The sequence below is a fragment of the Halichoerus grypus genome, chromosome 9 (assembly GCF_964656455.1).
Source record: "Halichoerus grypus chromosome 9, mHalGry1.hap1.1, whole genome shotgun sequence".
In the NCBI taxonomy this organism is placed as follows: domain Eukaryota; kingdom Metazoa; phylum Chordata; class Mammalia; order Carnivora; family Phocidae; genus Halichoerus; species Halichoerus grypus.
The window spans coordinates 132,762,201-132,778,013 of NC_135720.1; the positions used below are offsets into that span (position 1 = coordinate 132,762,201).

The window sequence follows — 15,813 nt, forward strand, 5'->3', positions numbered from 1 at the left end:
GTCAGCATTGACCGTTGATCCATTTCACGGAATTAAAAATAAAAATTGATTAGCATCAAGTTGATTTGAGAAATGGAGGTTTGTAATGGAGAAGACATGATTATTTTGTGAAAAGGGAAGAAATATATAAAGTTTTAGCCTGAGTTATACCGCTCACATTTTCCAATATTTTCTCATTTATTTTTGGCTCTGTAAGTCCTTGTTTACGTGGAATCCATGTCAAGAATGAAGACAGCCTCACCCCCCCCCCCTTTTTTTGGATGTTTTCATTGTCCTCTTCTCAAACTTGATGGAAGAGGCCGGCATTTCAGACAGCAACACATTGTATTAAGTAGAATGACTTAACAGGTATATGCAGAACTTGTGAAAAGAAAAGGCATTCATGGGGAGGGTTCCAGTCTTTTTCCCTGGAATGAAGAAAGCGCTATCAGTTTTCTCCCCTATCTCCCTCAGGAACCCAGTCTTCCAAATTTTGTCTCGTTACTCGTTGTTGTCGGCTTAGTGCACCTGCCAGATCCCCTCCCCCCTCCCATTCTCCTCCTCTCCATGAGGTGCTTATTTCTTGTTAATCCAACTTAGAGTCGGGTTGAGCATTGGAATTGGGCCATGGCACTCCCTTTTCATTTTAAAAGGAGTAGAAAGTCACAAATTCCTCCATTCCCAGAGCCTTGGCAAGGTGCATAGAGAGAGGCTATATGCACATGCTGGTGGTGTTGGTTAAGTCCCAGTGGTTCCTGTGATCCAGACACACAGTCATTTGTCTTAGCACTTGTATAAGCTACAATACAGAGGTTTCATGGTAGGAGGTCTCCCTACCTTTGAATATGAACATTCTCTGCGCCGCGCCCCCCCCCCCCTTCCACATCTGCTTGTTGAAATTACAGGAGGCTGCAAAGAACATCTGATTTCCTATGCCCCCTCCCGGTGGAAGCATGAGTGTTTTCTGGGGGATGTAATGCCATCTTTAACTGTGCCTGTCCCAAGGGATTCCCCCCCCCCCCCCGCCCCCCAGCAGATTGACCTTTAAAACCTCAGTGGGGAGGTTCTGGATTTCAATTTAAAACACAGGTGTGTGTCACACTGTATTCCTAGGATGTCTTGGATGTTGGCTTTATTTTTCTTGGGTGGTGTGGTTAAAAATGATCTCTGGTGTATTAGACCTTTCTTTCTTAATGGATTCGTATCTGCTGGAAGGGACATCTAGTATAATTGGTTGGTTGACCTATGTCCCGGTTTCCACCAGTCGTTCCTGCATCATTATTAACGATGCCCTTGGTTGGTATGATAAATTACTTGGTCATTCTACCTGTGATGCATGAGTCTCTGATGTAGTTTGCTGACAAGTGATAGGAAATTAAGGATCTTCCATTGGATGGGCCCTTTTTCATTTGCAAGTAGTTGTAATTGTTAGAAAAGGTTTTTCTGTTTTGTTTTTGAACCCATGCATTTCCATCCTCGTTTTCCCTCTCCTCAATCAAGATGGCCTGAATTTGAAACCATAGCAAACACTGAGACACGGACAGATTGCATAAAGATGTCTTGAGAGATGACCTTAGAACCGGTGTTCTTCCAATTACATGAGGTAGCTGCAGAGACCAGTAAGAGAAAATCCCCCTCCCTCCTGTTCTTTTACTAATCTCCAGCCAGTGCTGCTCATGAGTGGTCCTGGGTTGGTTTTTTTGGTGTGGTTTTTTTTTTCCCCCATATAATATTTCCATTCACCTCTTGAAATGAGTAATTTTAATTTTGCTTTCATTTAGTTAGGAGTTCATGTGAGTTACAGGTTTGACATTTTCTCTTTAAGAATGAGTTTCCGAGTTTTGAAACTTTGCTTTGGGCACCTGCTGCGTCGTGTGGACCCATTGACCACACATGCTAGTTCCGTGTTCTCCAGCTGCCTGACCTTGGGCAAGACGTTGAAACTCACCTCTTAAAAAAAAAAAAAAAAAAAGAGTTTTGTGATTACTTCCTTTTCCACTCCATTTTAAGCCGAAAGGAGGTGGTAGCAAGCTTTTTAATCTCTAACCTGGATGTGAGTTTTGGAGAATTCTTAGTTGGTGCTGTCTGCCACAAGGAGTGCAGTATCCTCATGTGCTGGCCTGGCACTCCATTTCCGTGCATGGCTGTTACCAAACTTGGAGCACCCTAGGGTTATACTGTGTTCTTTTTCTCTTAACAAATAAGACGATGACCATAAGCATTCAAGTTTAATTCCTGACCAGCTGCCATTTTTGATAAGACTCTCCCGTTATTTCAAAGAATGGCAAACATTTTTCAAATGAAAAGAAAACCCTGTCACCTTTGCTTTTTTAAAGGTCTTAATACTTAATTTTCCACCTGCCAGAGAAAGTGGTTTTTAGCAGTCAGAATGGCAAAGTGAATCTAGATCTGTGTGATGATTTTCCTGTTTTTTTCTTTTTTTTTTTTTTAAATCCTGCCAGCACACCCAGGTACTTTTTTTTTCTTTTTAATATTTATTTGAGAGAGAGAGCATGAGAGGGGGGAGGGTCAGAGGGAGAAGCAGGCTCCCCGCTCCAGGATAATGACCTGAGCTGAAGGCAGTCACTTAACCCACTGAGCCACCCAGCCGCCCTACACGCCCAGATATTCTTATATGGCAGTATTTGCAAAGCCTATGTTTTGAAGCTGGGGAAATACAGCTTAAGAAATTAGGGGATGGGAATGAGGGAGGGTGGTACGTTGTCTGGGGCTTGAATTGCACTTGCCCAATAATTTGATGAACATGTAAAAACGTAGAGGTCTTAGTGATGCCCCTATGGCAATAGCTTTAAAAAAAAAAAAAAAGTCTTTAAGGAGATGGCATAAAAAGAACTGGACACACAATCTGGGCGACTGAATTTGCATCAGAATTAAGCTGCTGGGTTCCCCTCTCTCTGGCTGCGGCTCAGCCTGGGCCTTCCTTTATTAAGCTGACCAGTAAACCAGAATGGACTGGGTACTTGTGTCTGGGGAAGCATCCCAGAGGAAGCCAAGAAAGGAACTCTCCCTGCCTGCCTGTTCAGTCCCCTTGCTGTCAAATCTGGCAGGATCCGTTCTGACGAAAAGGGAGAGTCCCTGTGCCTGAAGGGGTCTAGGGAAGGTCAAAGGGGATCATTAGGAATTTTGAACACTGAGGCACGAGTGGACTATGAGATTTTGAAAATAGTGATGTGGGAACGTGTAATTGAATATAGAGGGTGCAGGGAAAAGAGCATGCAAGAATCCTGGAGGATTCTAGAGGACGGGGGAGCCTGTGTGGATGTGGTAGGAGAGGAAAAACAAATGTCCAGGTGTTTTGCGAAGGAATCGGTCAGTATTTAGTTTAAGGTAAGGGACTGTGACTGGGTCATCAGGTTTGGGCCCTAGGAGACCATGTGGATTTCTAGATGGGTGCTGTTTTCTTGGCAGGTCACTAGGTGGTTGCAGGACGAGGTCTCCGGTACGTTGACACGCTTACTGCTTGAGAATGAGAGAGGGTAGACCTTTTGGATTATCACTGTGGGGAGTGTTTTATGGGGGGTAGCGATGACTTGAGTCAAGGAAACTGTAGGATTTCCGGCACTGCACTCCACTTAAACACCCTGGATGTTTGTAAGGTTAGGGACCGGCAGGCCAAATGTGGGGAAAAGTAGTGGGAAGAGTGAGCTTGAACTTGAGTCTCTGTTTTTCCTGAAATATCTGTTGAGCTCTTACTCTGTCAGGCAGGCCCTAAGTGCTGGGATCCCAGTGGTGAACGGGATTTCCTGGCCCCATGCAGACATTGTTTAAATGGTTGGTTAAATGAGACCACTATTAGGGGCGCCTGGGTGGCTCATTCGGTTAAGTGCCTGCCTTTGGCTCAGGTCATGATCCTGGGGTCCTGAAATCGAGCCCCGTTATCGGTCTCCCTGTTCAGTGAGGAGTGTGCTTCTCCCTCTTCCCCTCCCCCTGCTTGTGCTCTCTCTTGCGTGTTCTCTCTCTCAAATCTTTTCTAAAAAGATGAGACCGCTCTTGAAGAGGGGGAAATAAAAGGTAGTAAACTCTCAGGTGTTTGCATTTTGGGTCGCCTGACCTCTAACGATAGTTCTTTCTGGGCTTTTCTTGGAGCTCTCAGCCCTTGGCTGTTGTGAACGACAGTTAAGGCTGCGGCAGAGTGCGTGTCAGACCTGAGGTACCTTCCTGCAGGCCTCCCATGCCTCCCATCTTGGCTAGCCCTGGGTTACCACTTGTGGGGGGCAGGCACACTTGTGCTTTCTGCATCTGGCATTCCACTAGGGAGGGGTGCAGGCCTCCTAGTGCAGCGTAGGCTGATTCATCTTGATCTGTGAAAAGCAGCTGAAGTTTTAATTTCAGAATTATTACCCACCTATTGAGCTTTTGGAAACAGAACACAGTCCCCTTATTACCTACTAGTTTGTGTCTTGCGTCAATATGAAGGGGACAAGGCTTGACCAGCACTGTACGTTATCGAAAAGAGCTCTTGTGTTTCCAAAAAAAAAAAAAAGTTTGTTTTTTAATGTCTAGAATTTGAAGCCCCATAATCTCGGTCATGGATTTGGTTCTCCTGTATTTACTTTATAGGTTTCATGAAGCTGCTTGTGTCAGAAAGCGAACCTGAAATGCATCTTCCTTTGTAGGCGGTTTCAACTCACACGGTTTATGTTTTAATGAGACCTTGGTTGTAGGGGTAGGACTCTCTTGTATGGAGGCCCGAAGTCAGAATGAAGGCACCAGTCTGAACACGACGCAGTACATCTATTGCAGGAACTTTACGTTGAAAGCTATTTTGGGGTCTTATAATTTATAAACGCTGGGTATGTATGGAATAATAGTTTATAATCCCATCAGCTTTCAAGGATGAGAATAGGAATCTGGTGCTCATGAAAGAGCATTCTTTCCTGGATGCTGAGAAAAGCTGGGGTTTCAGCCTCACTGTCTTTAACGCCAGGAGGAGCCAGTGCTTATCATGCAGATGCAGTGAATCCACCTTCTTTGTGCCTTTTGTGTGCTGTGTGGATACGTCCTCTGATTGGTTTTTCAGCCTCCTCAATTGGGGTCTGGTCAGAGGGCTTCCTTTTTCTGTTGGCGAACCATGTGATTGGAAGGTAGAGAGTGACTTGTACACGGTAGCAGTTCAGAAACCCTGTGTGCTCATCCCATCCGGTGGAGGCAGTTGGCTGACTTCTTTTAAGCCTTTGGATTCGAACCTCCACCCGCCAACGCTGGCCTGTAGACCTCTCTTGCCTCTCTGGGGAGCACCCCCAGGAAGACAGGAGGTGCCTTCCTCCTCTGGAGCCAACAGGAAATCTCAGTTTGGCAGGTCTGCAGGAGTGGAAGGATGTCGGGAGGTGGGGGGAAAGGTGGAAATCCTAGCTCTTCTTTCCCAGGGCTCTCTTCCCCCTTATTACAGAAGATGGTAGAGCGCTCTCCTTCTGGAAAAATCTTGGCAGCTTAATCCAAGTGCAGCTTCAGGTTATTTAGGGCTTTAGATTCTCCGTGTGGTTGGATTTCTAGGATGTAGTTTGTGTTTATGCAGAATTTAGGGATGTGAGTGCAGGGAACGAGCTCAGTTCCTCTAGCCCCCTGACCTAGTCCCGCTGAGGTTTCCGGGGACCTGCGGGTGGCAGGGAGGAAGAACCGGTTCTGTCTGGCATCAGGACTACAGCGCCGGCCTGGCTGTTGTGGGGAAAGTACTCCTGTTTGAGCAAAAGGAACCTGAATATCCACCCCCACCCCCTCCTGCGTTTACCCAGGATATTAATGTTCTCCTTATTCTCCTAAGGCCCCAAGTATCTGAGAAGCTCCGATCCTTCTAAGGTGAACGGTTCTGAAATGCTTAAGTCTTGCAGTGAGTGTGTGAACATAAGGACTTTTTGGATTCGTGGACAGTAGGCAGGTATCCGTAGGCGAGAACCTGTTGTGACTGTCCTGGGCCTTCACACCTTACACACACCTCGCTGGTTCCCTAAAACAGTCACCTCTGCTCAGATCCCCAATCCACCATCTCCACGTTTCCAGACTTGGCTCCTGTTCTCACCTCCCTGCTGGGGAGGGGTCGGGGGGCTCCCTCCCCTCCTGCCCTTGCTGCTCCTTGCCTCCCCTCTGTCTTTCTGCAGTTCTGCTGGAGTGCCTGGGATGGGCTCGGGGCTCTTTGGACTTCCCCAACCCCCAGCCGCCCAACCTGGCCTTCCATTCATTCCGTGCCTCTCTCAGAAGCTTGCCGTGCTGCTGATAACACAGACATAAGGGACCCGTGCAAATTAGACCTTCAAGACCTATTATTAACCTGTGTGTATTTTTCTTTTCTTTTTTTCCCTCCCCCTTTAAATCACCCCTTCCCTCCCCAAGTTCCTACCCTTGCCCACCAGGATTCATGGTCTTTTTTTTCCCACAGTGCTCTGTCTCTTTCCTAATTAAGACTCCTTTCTGTGAGTGAGGGGTCAGTACAGATCCAATTTCGTTTCTTCTGACCGAATGGTAAATTCTTTGAGGGCAGGGCCGGGCCCCCCCTCCCCCCCCCGCCATGACAACAGGAGCCTTTTTTGAGGAGCCCAGCATCTGTTTGTAAGGCAGGACACCTTCTGGCATTGCCCAGCGAAACTCCAGGACATTGGTTCCTCAGCCCTCCGCTTTGGGTTTACTAATGCCTCTTTCTAAATTTGGCCCCGAATAGGAAACTGCAGTGTTACTGGTTAATGAGGGTATTTGGACACAGGGTTTGTAAAGGAATCGAGGTGGTTGTCTTCCTTCCACGCCCTTTTACAGTCCGGGAGTGAGCTTTTTGCTAGGGTCAGTGCTTGAACCATCAGCACATGATGAAATTCTGGCCTCCAGAGCTGGGTCTCGGTAGCATGATGCTTGTTTGAATTTTTTTTTTTTTTAAGTTTATTCGAACACTTAATGTTTACTTGCCTTTTTTTTTTTTTTTAAAGTGATTTCCTTTCTCCCTTTCTTCTGTTTCTCCAGGATGACAGTGATGGGATTCCATGGTCAGAAGAAAGGGTGGTACGTAAAGTCCTTTATTTGTCTCTGAAGGAGTTCAAGAATGCCCAGAAGAGGCAACACGGGGACGGCATTGCTGGGAGCCTGCAAACAGTGAATGGTGAGTTGCCTCTTCTGTTGGACTCGGATGGTATCTTTGGACCTTGTTTCTGAATTGGATGTGTTTCGGGCGGCTTGTGCTTCTCAGGCTAGGCCCCTGATGGCAGCTATTTTGGACATCCTACTGGGTTTATGGATTCATTTTCATGCTCCTTCATGTGCTGTGTAATATAATTGGCAAGGTGCCTTAATTAGTCTGTTCCCTACAGATAAGACGGGCTGTGATCCGATTTCTACTAGGTCCTGGGTTGAAGGTAGAGTCTACCTTACAGGTTTTTCTGTGGATCTCTGTCTTTCTACTTAGATCTTGCTGCACCCTGGATGGAGCTCCTGGTTCTTTCCCCCTGTTTGCGTAGGAAGTAGCTTGAGTCTTCGGGGTGCTTGCTGCCCTTCTGCTCTCTGGCTCAGCTCAGCAGCCTCCTAAGGACGTGCTTCCTTCCTTGCTGATCAGGCCTGGCAGGTGGTTACATGGCAGCAGGTAGACGGTGACCTAGAATTCCTGTGCATTTGGGAGCACAGCCGTGTGGTTATGAGAAGTCTCCTTGCAGCCTGGAAGGAAACTTGCTCTTCTCGGGGTTTATTCCGCTGTCTCTTTAGGAGGACGGGGCTGAAATCACCCAGTGGAAACCATTTCAGAACACGTTACAGTGTGTGTTTTAGTGCAGGGGATGGGGCTGTGATGGCATTCCAGTCTCCCTCGCCCTCGTTAGTCCTTTAGAGTCCTAGATAAATGTGAATGAATAGACCATGTTCTGGTTTGTACTTGGCTTGGAGCAAGGAGAGATACAGGAGAGGTGGTGGTTCTTTTTTCCGAGTCTCTGCTCTGGTCGTGGGCTGATAGAGTTGGGACACGTGGGGGTACTTGAGAGCTTGCCAGGGTCCAGAGGAACAGGTTCACCTCGGGCATCCACTGTCCTTCCAGTTGGCTTCGTTGGAAGGTGGGTTGTCTGGGGGAGCCTCTTGTTGGGACTAGTGCCTACAGGCGGGACCCGCATCGAGCCTTGGCGGGGTTTCCAGGGACGCCGTCCCTGAACTCCACCAGGTTTGCCCTGCCACCGACCCAAGGCCTGTCCCTCTCTTCTTCTGGTTCTGGGTGACTTAAAACAAGAAGCTTCTGGAAGTCTGAGTCCACATGTATATGGGAAAGCTCCCCTCCCCCCGCCCAGGATAATATGTATATATATAATCTTCCACATACACAGAAGCAAAATTAGTAGAATCTGTTGCCACGAGTCTAGAATCTGGACCCTTGTGTGATGTGATTGTTCTTGGTGTCCTTGCTTCGCGTTGAACGTAGTGTCTGGCTTTACGTGTTTGAGGGGGGTGTGACGGGGGGAGAGTCTCACTGCATCCTGAAGGTTAGAGTAGAGCAGGGGCGGCTGGGGGTTTAGATTTTACTGTTGTGATAAGGCATTCTGCTATGCGGGAGCAGGAAGGCCTTCGTGGTTTTGGAATCTCTTAGCAAAAAAAAAAACACCCATCTGAGAGAAAAAAACCGTTTTCAGGACAAGTTAGCCAGGTGTCCAGGATTAAATAAAGGTGGGATTTAAGTAAAAGAACAAAAACTAAAGCCCCTCAAGAGGTCTCACAGGCACTACCGGCCTTGTCGACCAAGGGTTGCTCTTGTTTTTAATTGGCCTCGTCAAGGTCTTGACAATGCCCAGGAAGGAATTCTAAGAAAACTGGCAAAGGCCGCTCTGTTGGGGGTTGTTGAAGACTTTAAAGAATTCGTGTACCAATTTCATAACGAAAAGGGGGTTTTTGTTGCGGTAGTTTTTATTTCATGCTGATAAAGACTGGCTTGTCGTTTTCCTGTCTAGTTTTCAATATGGAGACACCAAGGCCTCTCTCTTGGTTGTGGGATTGCCGTGAAGATGCCCATTTCTGGTTCCTGTCGGTGTCCCTGCAGCTAGCGGTCCAAGCCCACGTGTCTGTCATTCTGTATCGCGGATTTCCATAGCACTTCTGAGTAAACACCTCTGGTTTTAAGAATAATTTTCGTAGAGGCCGCTAACAGGTTAAAGTGTGTTTTCTCACTGGGGGCCTACTGGAGAGATCGGGAACCCGGCATTGTTCACTGGGGAAGAACTCCTTCTCTGTAGGCCCCCAAACCTCAGCGGTGTGCTCTTAGGGTGCATGGTCCAGAGAAAGCGGAAGGCAGTGGAGCACCCCAGACTTTTTGGGCAGCTGAGGTTGGGAGTGGGAGGATTGCAAGCAGTGCTCTCTGTGTGTGTGACTGTATACATGTCCCTTGTTTAACGGATACTTCGTAATCCTCATTCCACCCTGCACAGAAGGACCTTGTCCTGAGCTGCACATCACAACGCCCTTATCTTGGGGCTCTTCACCGTGGGGCAAACGAAGAGAGGTTAGTGGGGGGAGAGTGGTTTTCACAGCCCGGCAAGGCGAAATGTTTTGGTTTTTTGTTTTGTTTGTTTTGGTTAGTCACAGAACCTCCTGAGGTTCCCTTGTAAACATGGAAATCCATTGGTACAGTGTTAATGGTCACAGAAATCTGTCTGGTGGTCGAGATTTAAAGCTGTCCCAGTGCAGATCCCTAGCTCTAGGGATCATGGGGAAGGAAACTGACCAGACAGGGATCAGAGTGGGCACCCGTGCCCAGAGTTGGGGTGGGTACCTGCTGCCCCTGTGGGCCCCCCCTCGCCCCCCTCATGCTTTGCAGCTTGGGGACCTTGGTAGTGACCTGCATCTGAGGCCCCTGGTGTGTGCATCTGTAAGCTGAATACAGTGTCCTTGCGGGGCTTTGTGAGTGCTCTGTGTGGTAGTGACTTTCCCAAGGTCACACTGCTGTCTTCCAGCAGAACTGGAATTATAGCTCACGCCCTGCAACTTTGAATCTAGCACTTATTTAAGGGGGCAGAAGGGGTGAAAATTACACCATATCTTTGCAGGAGCAGTAGTATTGAAAATAAGGTGCTTGATCCCCCCCCCCCCCCCCCCCCCCCCCCCCGGGCATCACTTGTCTGAGTTATTGGTCCTGCTAGTGTTTCCTGGGGAAAATTCCGTCTTCAAATAATGCTTGGTGTTGACAAGAGAAGGAGCTTGATGTAACTTTTTATCTAATTTGAGAATTTTGAGAATGAATTGCCGTCACTTCCGCTAAATCCTTGGCTTGCGAGGATGACAACGCAGCCCCTCCTCGGCCTTCCCTCTGCGTGAGGCAGGGTGGGTGGGTGTGGAGTCTGTGAAACAGCTTGTATCCGAGTGGCTCAGCTCTGCCGCCCCCTTTCCGTGGGTCTCCTGTTGTAGTAATAACCCAACCAGACGCAAGATGGTAGGGAGACCTCTTAGTTTATGTCACAAAATCCATGTTGGCCATTGATCTTGCTTTCATAGTTCTAAAGTGACAGGGAATGAGGTTGTGTTTTGTTTTGTTTTTTTTTGGGGGGGGGGGTCCTGGTAGAGGTAGCGGATGTGAATCTTGAACAGCCCCGCGGATGGCCTGTGGAGGGAACGAACCCTCATTCTGGCTTGTTGGTTATGGCCGAGCGTGGGTGAGGCGGCACTCCCGAGTTCTGCTGATTGTGAGAGCCTTCTGTCTCCTTCCTGCCGGAGAGAATGCCACTTCTTCTGGCTGTAATAAATTGGACAAAAGCTTTGGGAAGGGCTGGCAGAGGCTGAGGCTGAGGCCACTCTTTTGAGGGCCCTTGGCCCGCTGGGGCTGAAATTAGGGACATTTAAATAATAACATGCTACACAAATGAGTACACATAATTACACAGTAAGAGAGGGGAGCTCTTAGCTGTATTTGGAGTTTCATTTGCTTCCTGTAAATGTCATCTGAGATCGAGCAAGGCCTCTGGTCAGCCAAAGAGCCTTGAGTAGATTTAAGGGAGCCCGGATCGTTTTTCTTGGAACCTGTGGTAGTTGTGATGGGCCAGTCTGTGCTGAGCACTCAGTACTGACTGACTAGCACTCGATCCGCATTTCACTCATTTTAATCTTCAGAACAGACCGTTTTGTAGATGAGGAAGTGATACACCAGCGTGGATTAGGCGTTTGCCTGCACCAGTGGTCCTTGGCAGCCCCAGCTTTCTGAACCAGCACTCCGGTGCTTTCAGCCACCTCTTCGATAAGCAGAAATAATTTTGGAATGCTCTGTAAAGATAGGATTCCAAAAATAAGAATTTGTAGGAGGACACTTTTTCTAATAGAGGTTTCTTTTGAAGGAGATAATGTGCGATCCTTCACTGGGGAAGGAGACCTCGGAAGCGTGGGAGGGGGCGGCGTCGTGTGAGTATGAATGTGGGCATGTTTCCGGGCTTTAGTGGAGCTTGTCATCGATCGAGGGAATCCCAAGATGGCACTCCTCCTGCCCGCTTACCCTCTTTAGGCCCGTGACAGGCACACACAGGCATTCATTTTGTTTCTTCACCGAGAAGTAGAGATTTGTATTTTTAATGCTGCCGTTGAACCACCAGGTTGGCCAGTCCTCCTAGGGCCACTGGTCCTGGCGGCGCGCTGGTGGGGGATGGTACTTTCTGGAAACCACTGCCAATTTGTAGTGAAGGGGCAGAGTTGGAGGTGTGGATACAGGGAGCCCCCCTTCCCCTTCTTTCTACTAAGGAATAGGATCTTCGACTCCTTGGAAATCTTAAAGATTCCTGATGGGTTGATTGTGAAATGAAACTTGGTCCCAACTCCTGCAGGTTCATTGTTTACTACGTAAAGTAAAGACGCCTTGTGTGAGTCCAAATGAAAAGTCCGAGCACATCGTTCCACGAATGGAATTTTATATACGTGGCTATATTGGAAAAGACCGTCATGGTCGTATGGTTGCCTTCTGACAGCCAAGGGGGCCCCTCTCCCTTCTGCTTTGGGCCCGAGTTGTTCACGTCTAGCTGTTCTAGAAATGGTTCCACTTCAACAGGGAAGACCATTTTTTGGGTTTTTGTTTGTTTCCTCCTGGAGAAAGTGGCTTACCCCACTGCTTTGCCCAAATGGAGCTGCTGATGTGTCAGCGTCCTGTGTCCTCTGTAAGCCGTGGGCACCGAGCAGCTGCTGCAGGTTTGGGTTTCTGGAACACTCCAGCCTCCGAGACTCTTCTTCCTTCTGTCCGTACCCCCCCACCCCCCATGTGTGAGACAACACACCATGTGAAAAAAGCTGGGTGAGATGAAGGGTAATACACTTCACTGAAAGCGACTTAAATTTATTAAAAAAACAAACAACAAAGCTACATTTTATCCTGGAAAATGGTCGCACTGAAAAGGCTTGATGTCTTTCCTGTAGCTTTCATGTGGTCCATCCAGGACCTAAGTGATGCACTCGGGGCGTTTCTTGATAGCGCTTCCATTTGGTTGATACTTGATTGTGTCTTTGGAACACAGGCGGTTTTGTGAGTAATAAAACGGAACTCTGTTGTTCTTCTTTCCTGTCACTTTGTGCTTGAGGCCCCCTGCCCTCCAGCTCTCTCAGCCCACTTCCTCTGTTAGCTCTGTCCTGGATTCTGTCCTCCTCATCCTTGTCAAATCTGGGCTGCTTTAAGAGGAGGGGTCTACGACAGGTAAGGGTGTGTGTGTGTGCGCTCCCTCACTCGCAAGGCGGGGGTGGGGGGAAGGGAGGGAGAGCACGTACTCTCTCCTGTCTGTCACAGTTCTTAGAAAAGCCCAGCACTGAGGGTCCTGAGGGCGAGAGGATGGAAATCTGCTGTGATCTCCTTTTCTCATCTCTACAGGGACCTCACTCTGGAGCTTACCCCTCTTCACTATTTACTTCTCTCCTAGATGATTGCCATCAGTAAACAAAACATGTTGTAGTTGCTCTCATAATAAAATAATCCCTCTACTGATCTTGTATCTCCCTCCTGCTGTTCATGTCTCTCTTTACTGCGGTGTTCCTTGAAAGAAAACATCTACACAGGCTGTCTCCTCTACTATTTATATTCATGTTAATATCCTTTCCCCTTTCATTCTCCTTTGAACCCCTAGAATCAGGCCACGATTAAGGCTTCATAATGACCTTGATTGCCAAACCAAGGTTCCAGTCATGTCGCCTTATTTGCCCCTTTGGCAGCATTTGACATGATCGAACCTGTCCTGAACTGCACTTGCCTACTAGCCTTCTTGGAAGGCCTCGTGAACGTGAACTGTCCCAAAGCCAACTGTCTCCACCATGTCTCCTCTGCTCTGCCCGTCTTCCCGTTTTCCATAAATGCCAGTTCTGTTTTTCTAGGTGCTTTGGCCTAAACCTTGGAGTGATCTGTACTACTATGATTTTTCCATACTTTGCATTCCTGCATTCTGTCCTTTAGCAAAATCTGTTTGTTCTAAATTCACATCTTCCGAATCTGAATTTGCACTCCTGTCACTGGTCCGAAACCTCTTGCTTGGGCTGGGACCCCTGATGCTGCGTCATCTCAGCTTCCACCTTTTCCCCCTCCAGGCAGCAGTCAGAACAGTCCTTTATAAATGCAGATTAGTGATGCTCTGTTCCTGCAGCGTCTCCCTGCCTCTTAGCATGATAGCTGAGCATCCTTACCCAGACCACTTGATGTGGGCCACAGTGTCAGGTCTCCTCACCACTGCCTCCCCTAGTTTGGCCTCCTTGTTGTTCCAGGTGTACCTGTGTGTGTGTGTGTGTGTGTGTGTGTGTGTGTGTGTTGAAGATTTTATTTATTTGAGAGAGAGGAGAGAATACGAGTGGGGGGAGGGACAGAGGGAGGAAGAGCGAATCCACCCCAGAATCCCCGCTGAGCCAAGGAGTCCGAGGCCAGGCTCAGTCCCAGGACCCTGAGATCAGAACCTGAGCTGAAACCAGGAGTCAGATGCTTAACCAACTGAGCCACCCAGGTGCCCCAATTTTTTTGCTTTAAAAAAAAAAAATTATTTTGAGAGCGTGAGCAGGAGGAGAGGGAGAGAGAATCTCAAGCAGACTCTGCTCAGTGCAGATCCCGACTCGGGGCCGGATCTCAGGACCCCGAGATCATGACCTGAGCAGAAATCAAGAGTCAAATGCGCAACACCCTGAGCCACCCTGGCACCCAAAACTTTTGTGCTTTCTGACCCTTCTGTTTACAACTCTTTCCCTTTAGATAACTGCATGCTTCATCCCTGCCTGTATTTTGGGTTCCTGCTCAAACCTGGAGGTTTGAGCTAGAGCATCCTATCAAAAGTCGTTCCTTGGTCTGTTACCTTTTCACTTTTTACCTTGTAATATTTCTCTGCATAGAATTTCTCACCGCCTGACACTGTATGCTTGTTGTTCACTAATTCTGAGTTCTCTCCCCACAGTAGATTGAAAGTCCATGAGAGAAAAGCTTCATCCACGTTGAGTGGACTCCTGGGCACTCTGGAGGGCATGTGTTGTTGTGTGAAGCAGTGTGCAGACATCTCTCTGCCCACCGGCTGCTGCCCCGCCCCCCGCCCCCCCCTCCAGCACCCTCTGCCGTGCTGTGGACACACTTCTCTCTGTTCAGGGGTTGAGTGTCCCATCTGTGACTCTAGGTTTTATTTCAGAAATGCACACAGCCTGACACCCTCGCCTCCAGATCACAGCCTATGCTGTTTTCCTTGTCTCTAAAGTGCATGTTTATTCGTAATTGTGATAAATTTCTAAGTGTTACCATCATAAAGATTCTGGGAATTAGATCACCGTGTACCTTTTATTTATTTATTTTTTTAAAGATTAATTTATTTGAGAGAGAGCGAGAGCGCGAGTGCGTGCACAGGAGGAAGGGGCAGAGGGAGAGAGCGTCCCAAGCAGACTCCGTGCTAAGTGCAGAGCCTGACATGGGGCTCCATTTCACGACCCTGAGATGGTGACCTGAGCTGAAACCAAGAGTCCGATGCTTAACCAACTGAGCCACCTAGGCGCCCCTACCCTGTACCTTTTCTTAACCCTGTTTGTAGATTGCCTATTCGGGTACAGGCACATTGCTTGGTAGTTTAAATTAAGATTGGGCTTTTAAGAAAGAAGTTACTCCTTCTAATCTCATAACATTATCGTAATCCGTTACTATCTTAATTTTGTGGGTTTGTGTCGTGGGTCTCAGATGTTAAGCAGTTTGCACAAGGCTGCATAACGAAGTGGTCTAATCAGGATTTGACCCCAGGACTCCTGACTCAGATCTTAACCTCCTTCTTTTTTTCTTTCTCTTTTTTTTTTTTTTCCCCCCTTTAGATTGAGGTAAACTTTACGCTCTGTGAAATCATACCTCGTAATTGTACAATTCAGCAGATTTGCAAATGCTCCTATACCCAGGTGACAAGTCCTCTAGGACTTTTCCATCAGCCCAGAAATGTTGCTCCAAATGAAAGTGTATGGTCATTTTGGGGTTTGTCACCATGGCTGTCTTGATTTTTTTTTTTTTTTTTTTTTTTGAACTTTGATGATGATACATGGGTTTGTGGGGTTTTCCCAGAATGTACCAGATGCGTGAGAGTGTCTGTTGAGACTTGAAGGGGTCTCAAAGCCCGTGGCTCAGCTCCTGTGTGTCCAGTATGCAGCTCTTAGGAGCCCTGGCTTTAGGTAGGCATGAATAAGACGCCACAGTTGGACATGGCCATGAATGACCTTCACCATTTCAGCAGTGCGTTCATGGAGCCAGATTCTCTGTCTTGCACTGGTGTTTCATTTTTTGGTTCTGAGCTGTGTGCAAGTCCGGATCTAATGGGATTTCGAACAGCTCTGCCTCTCCTCCTGCTTGGTGTCCCCTTCTGTGAGTGTTCAGAAGTCGCAGCCTTGGTTCAAGAATTCAAGAGATTTCTCAGA

General features: G+C 47.8%; 1 protein-coding gene across 3 annotated transcripts in view; it reads left to right on the forward strand.

Annotated features, from left to right (window-relative positions):
- The window catches only part of JARID2 (jumonji and AT-rich interaction domain containing 2), a 249,764-nt gene that overhangs the window by 108,896 nt on the left and 125,055 nt on the right, over positions 1-15,813 (forward strand). Inside the window, exon 2 of one of the 3 annotated variants that reach the window (XM_036087225.2) lies at positions 6,946-7,081. The exons of 1 other annotated variant lie outside the window; for it this stretch is intronic. In XM_036087225.2, the coding sequence (XP_035943118.1) occupies positions 6,946-7,081 (136 nt within the window). Of the gene's footprint in view, positions 1-6,945; positions 7,082-15,813 lie in introns of those variants that run through there. One more of the 3 variants, XM_036087251.2, reaches the window with a different exon arrangement.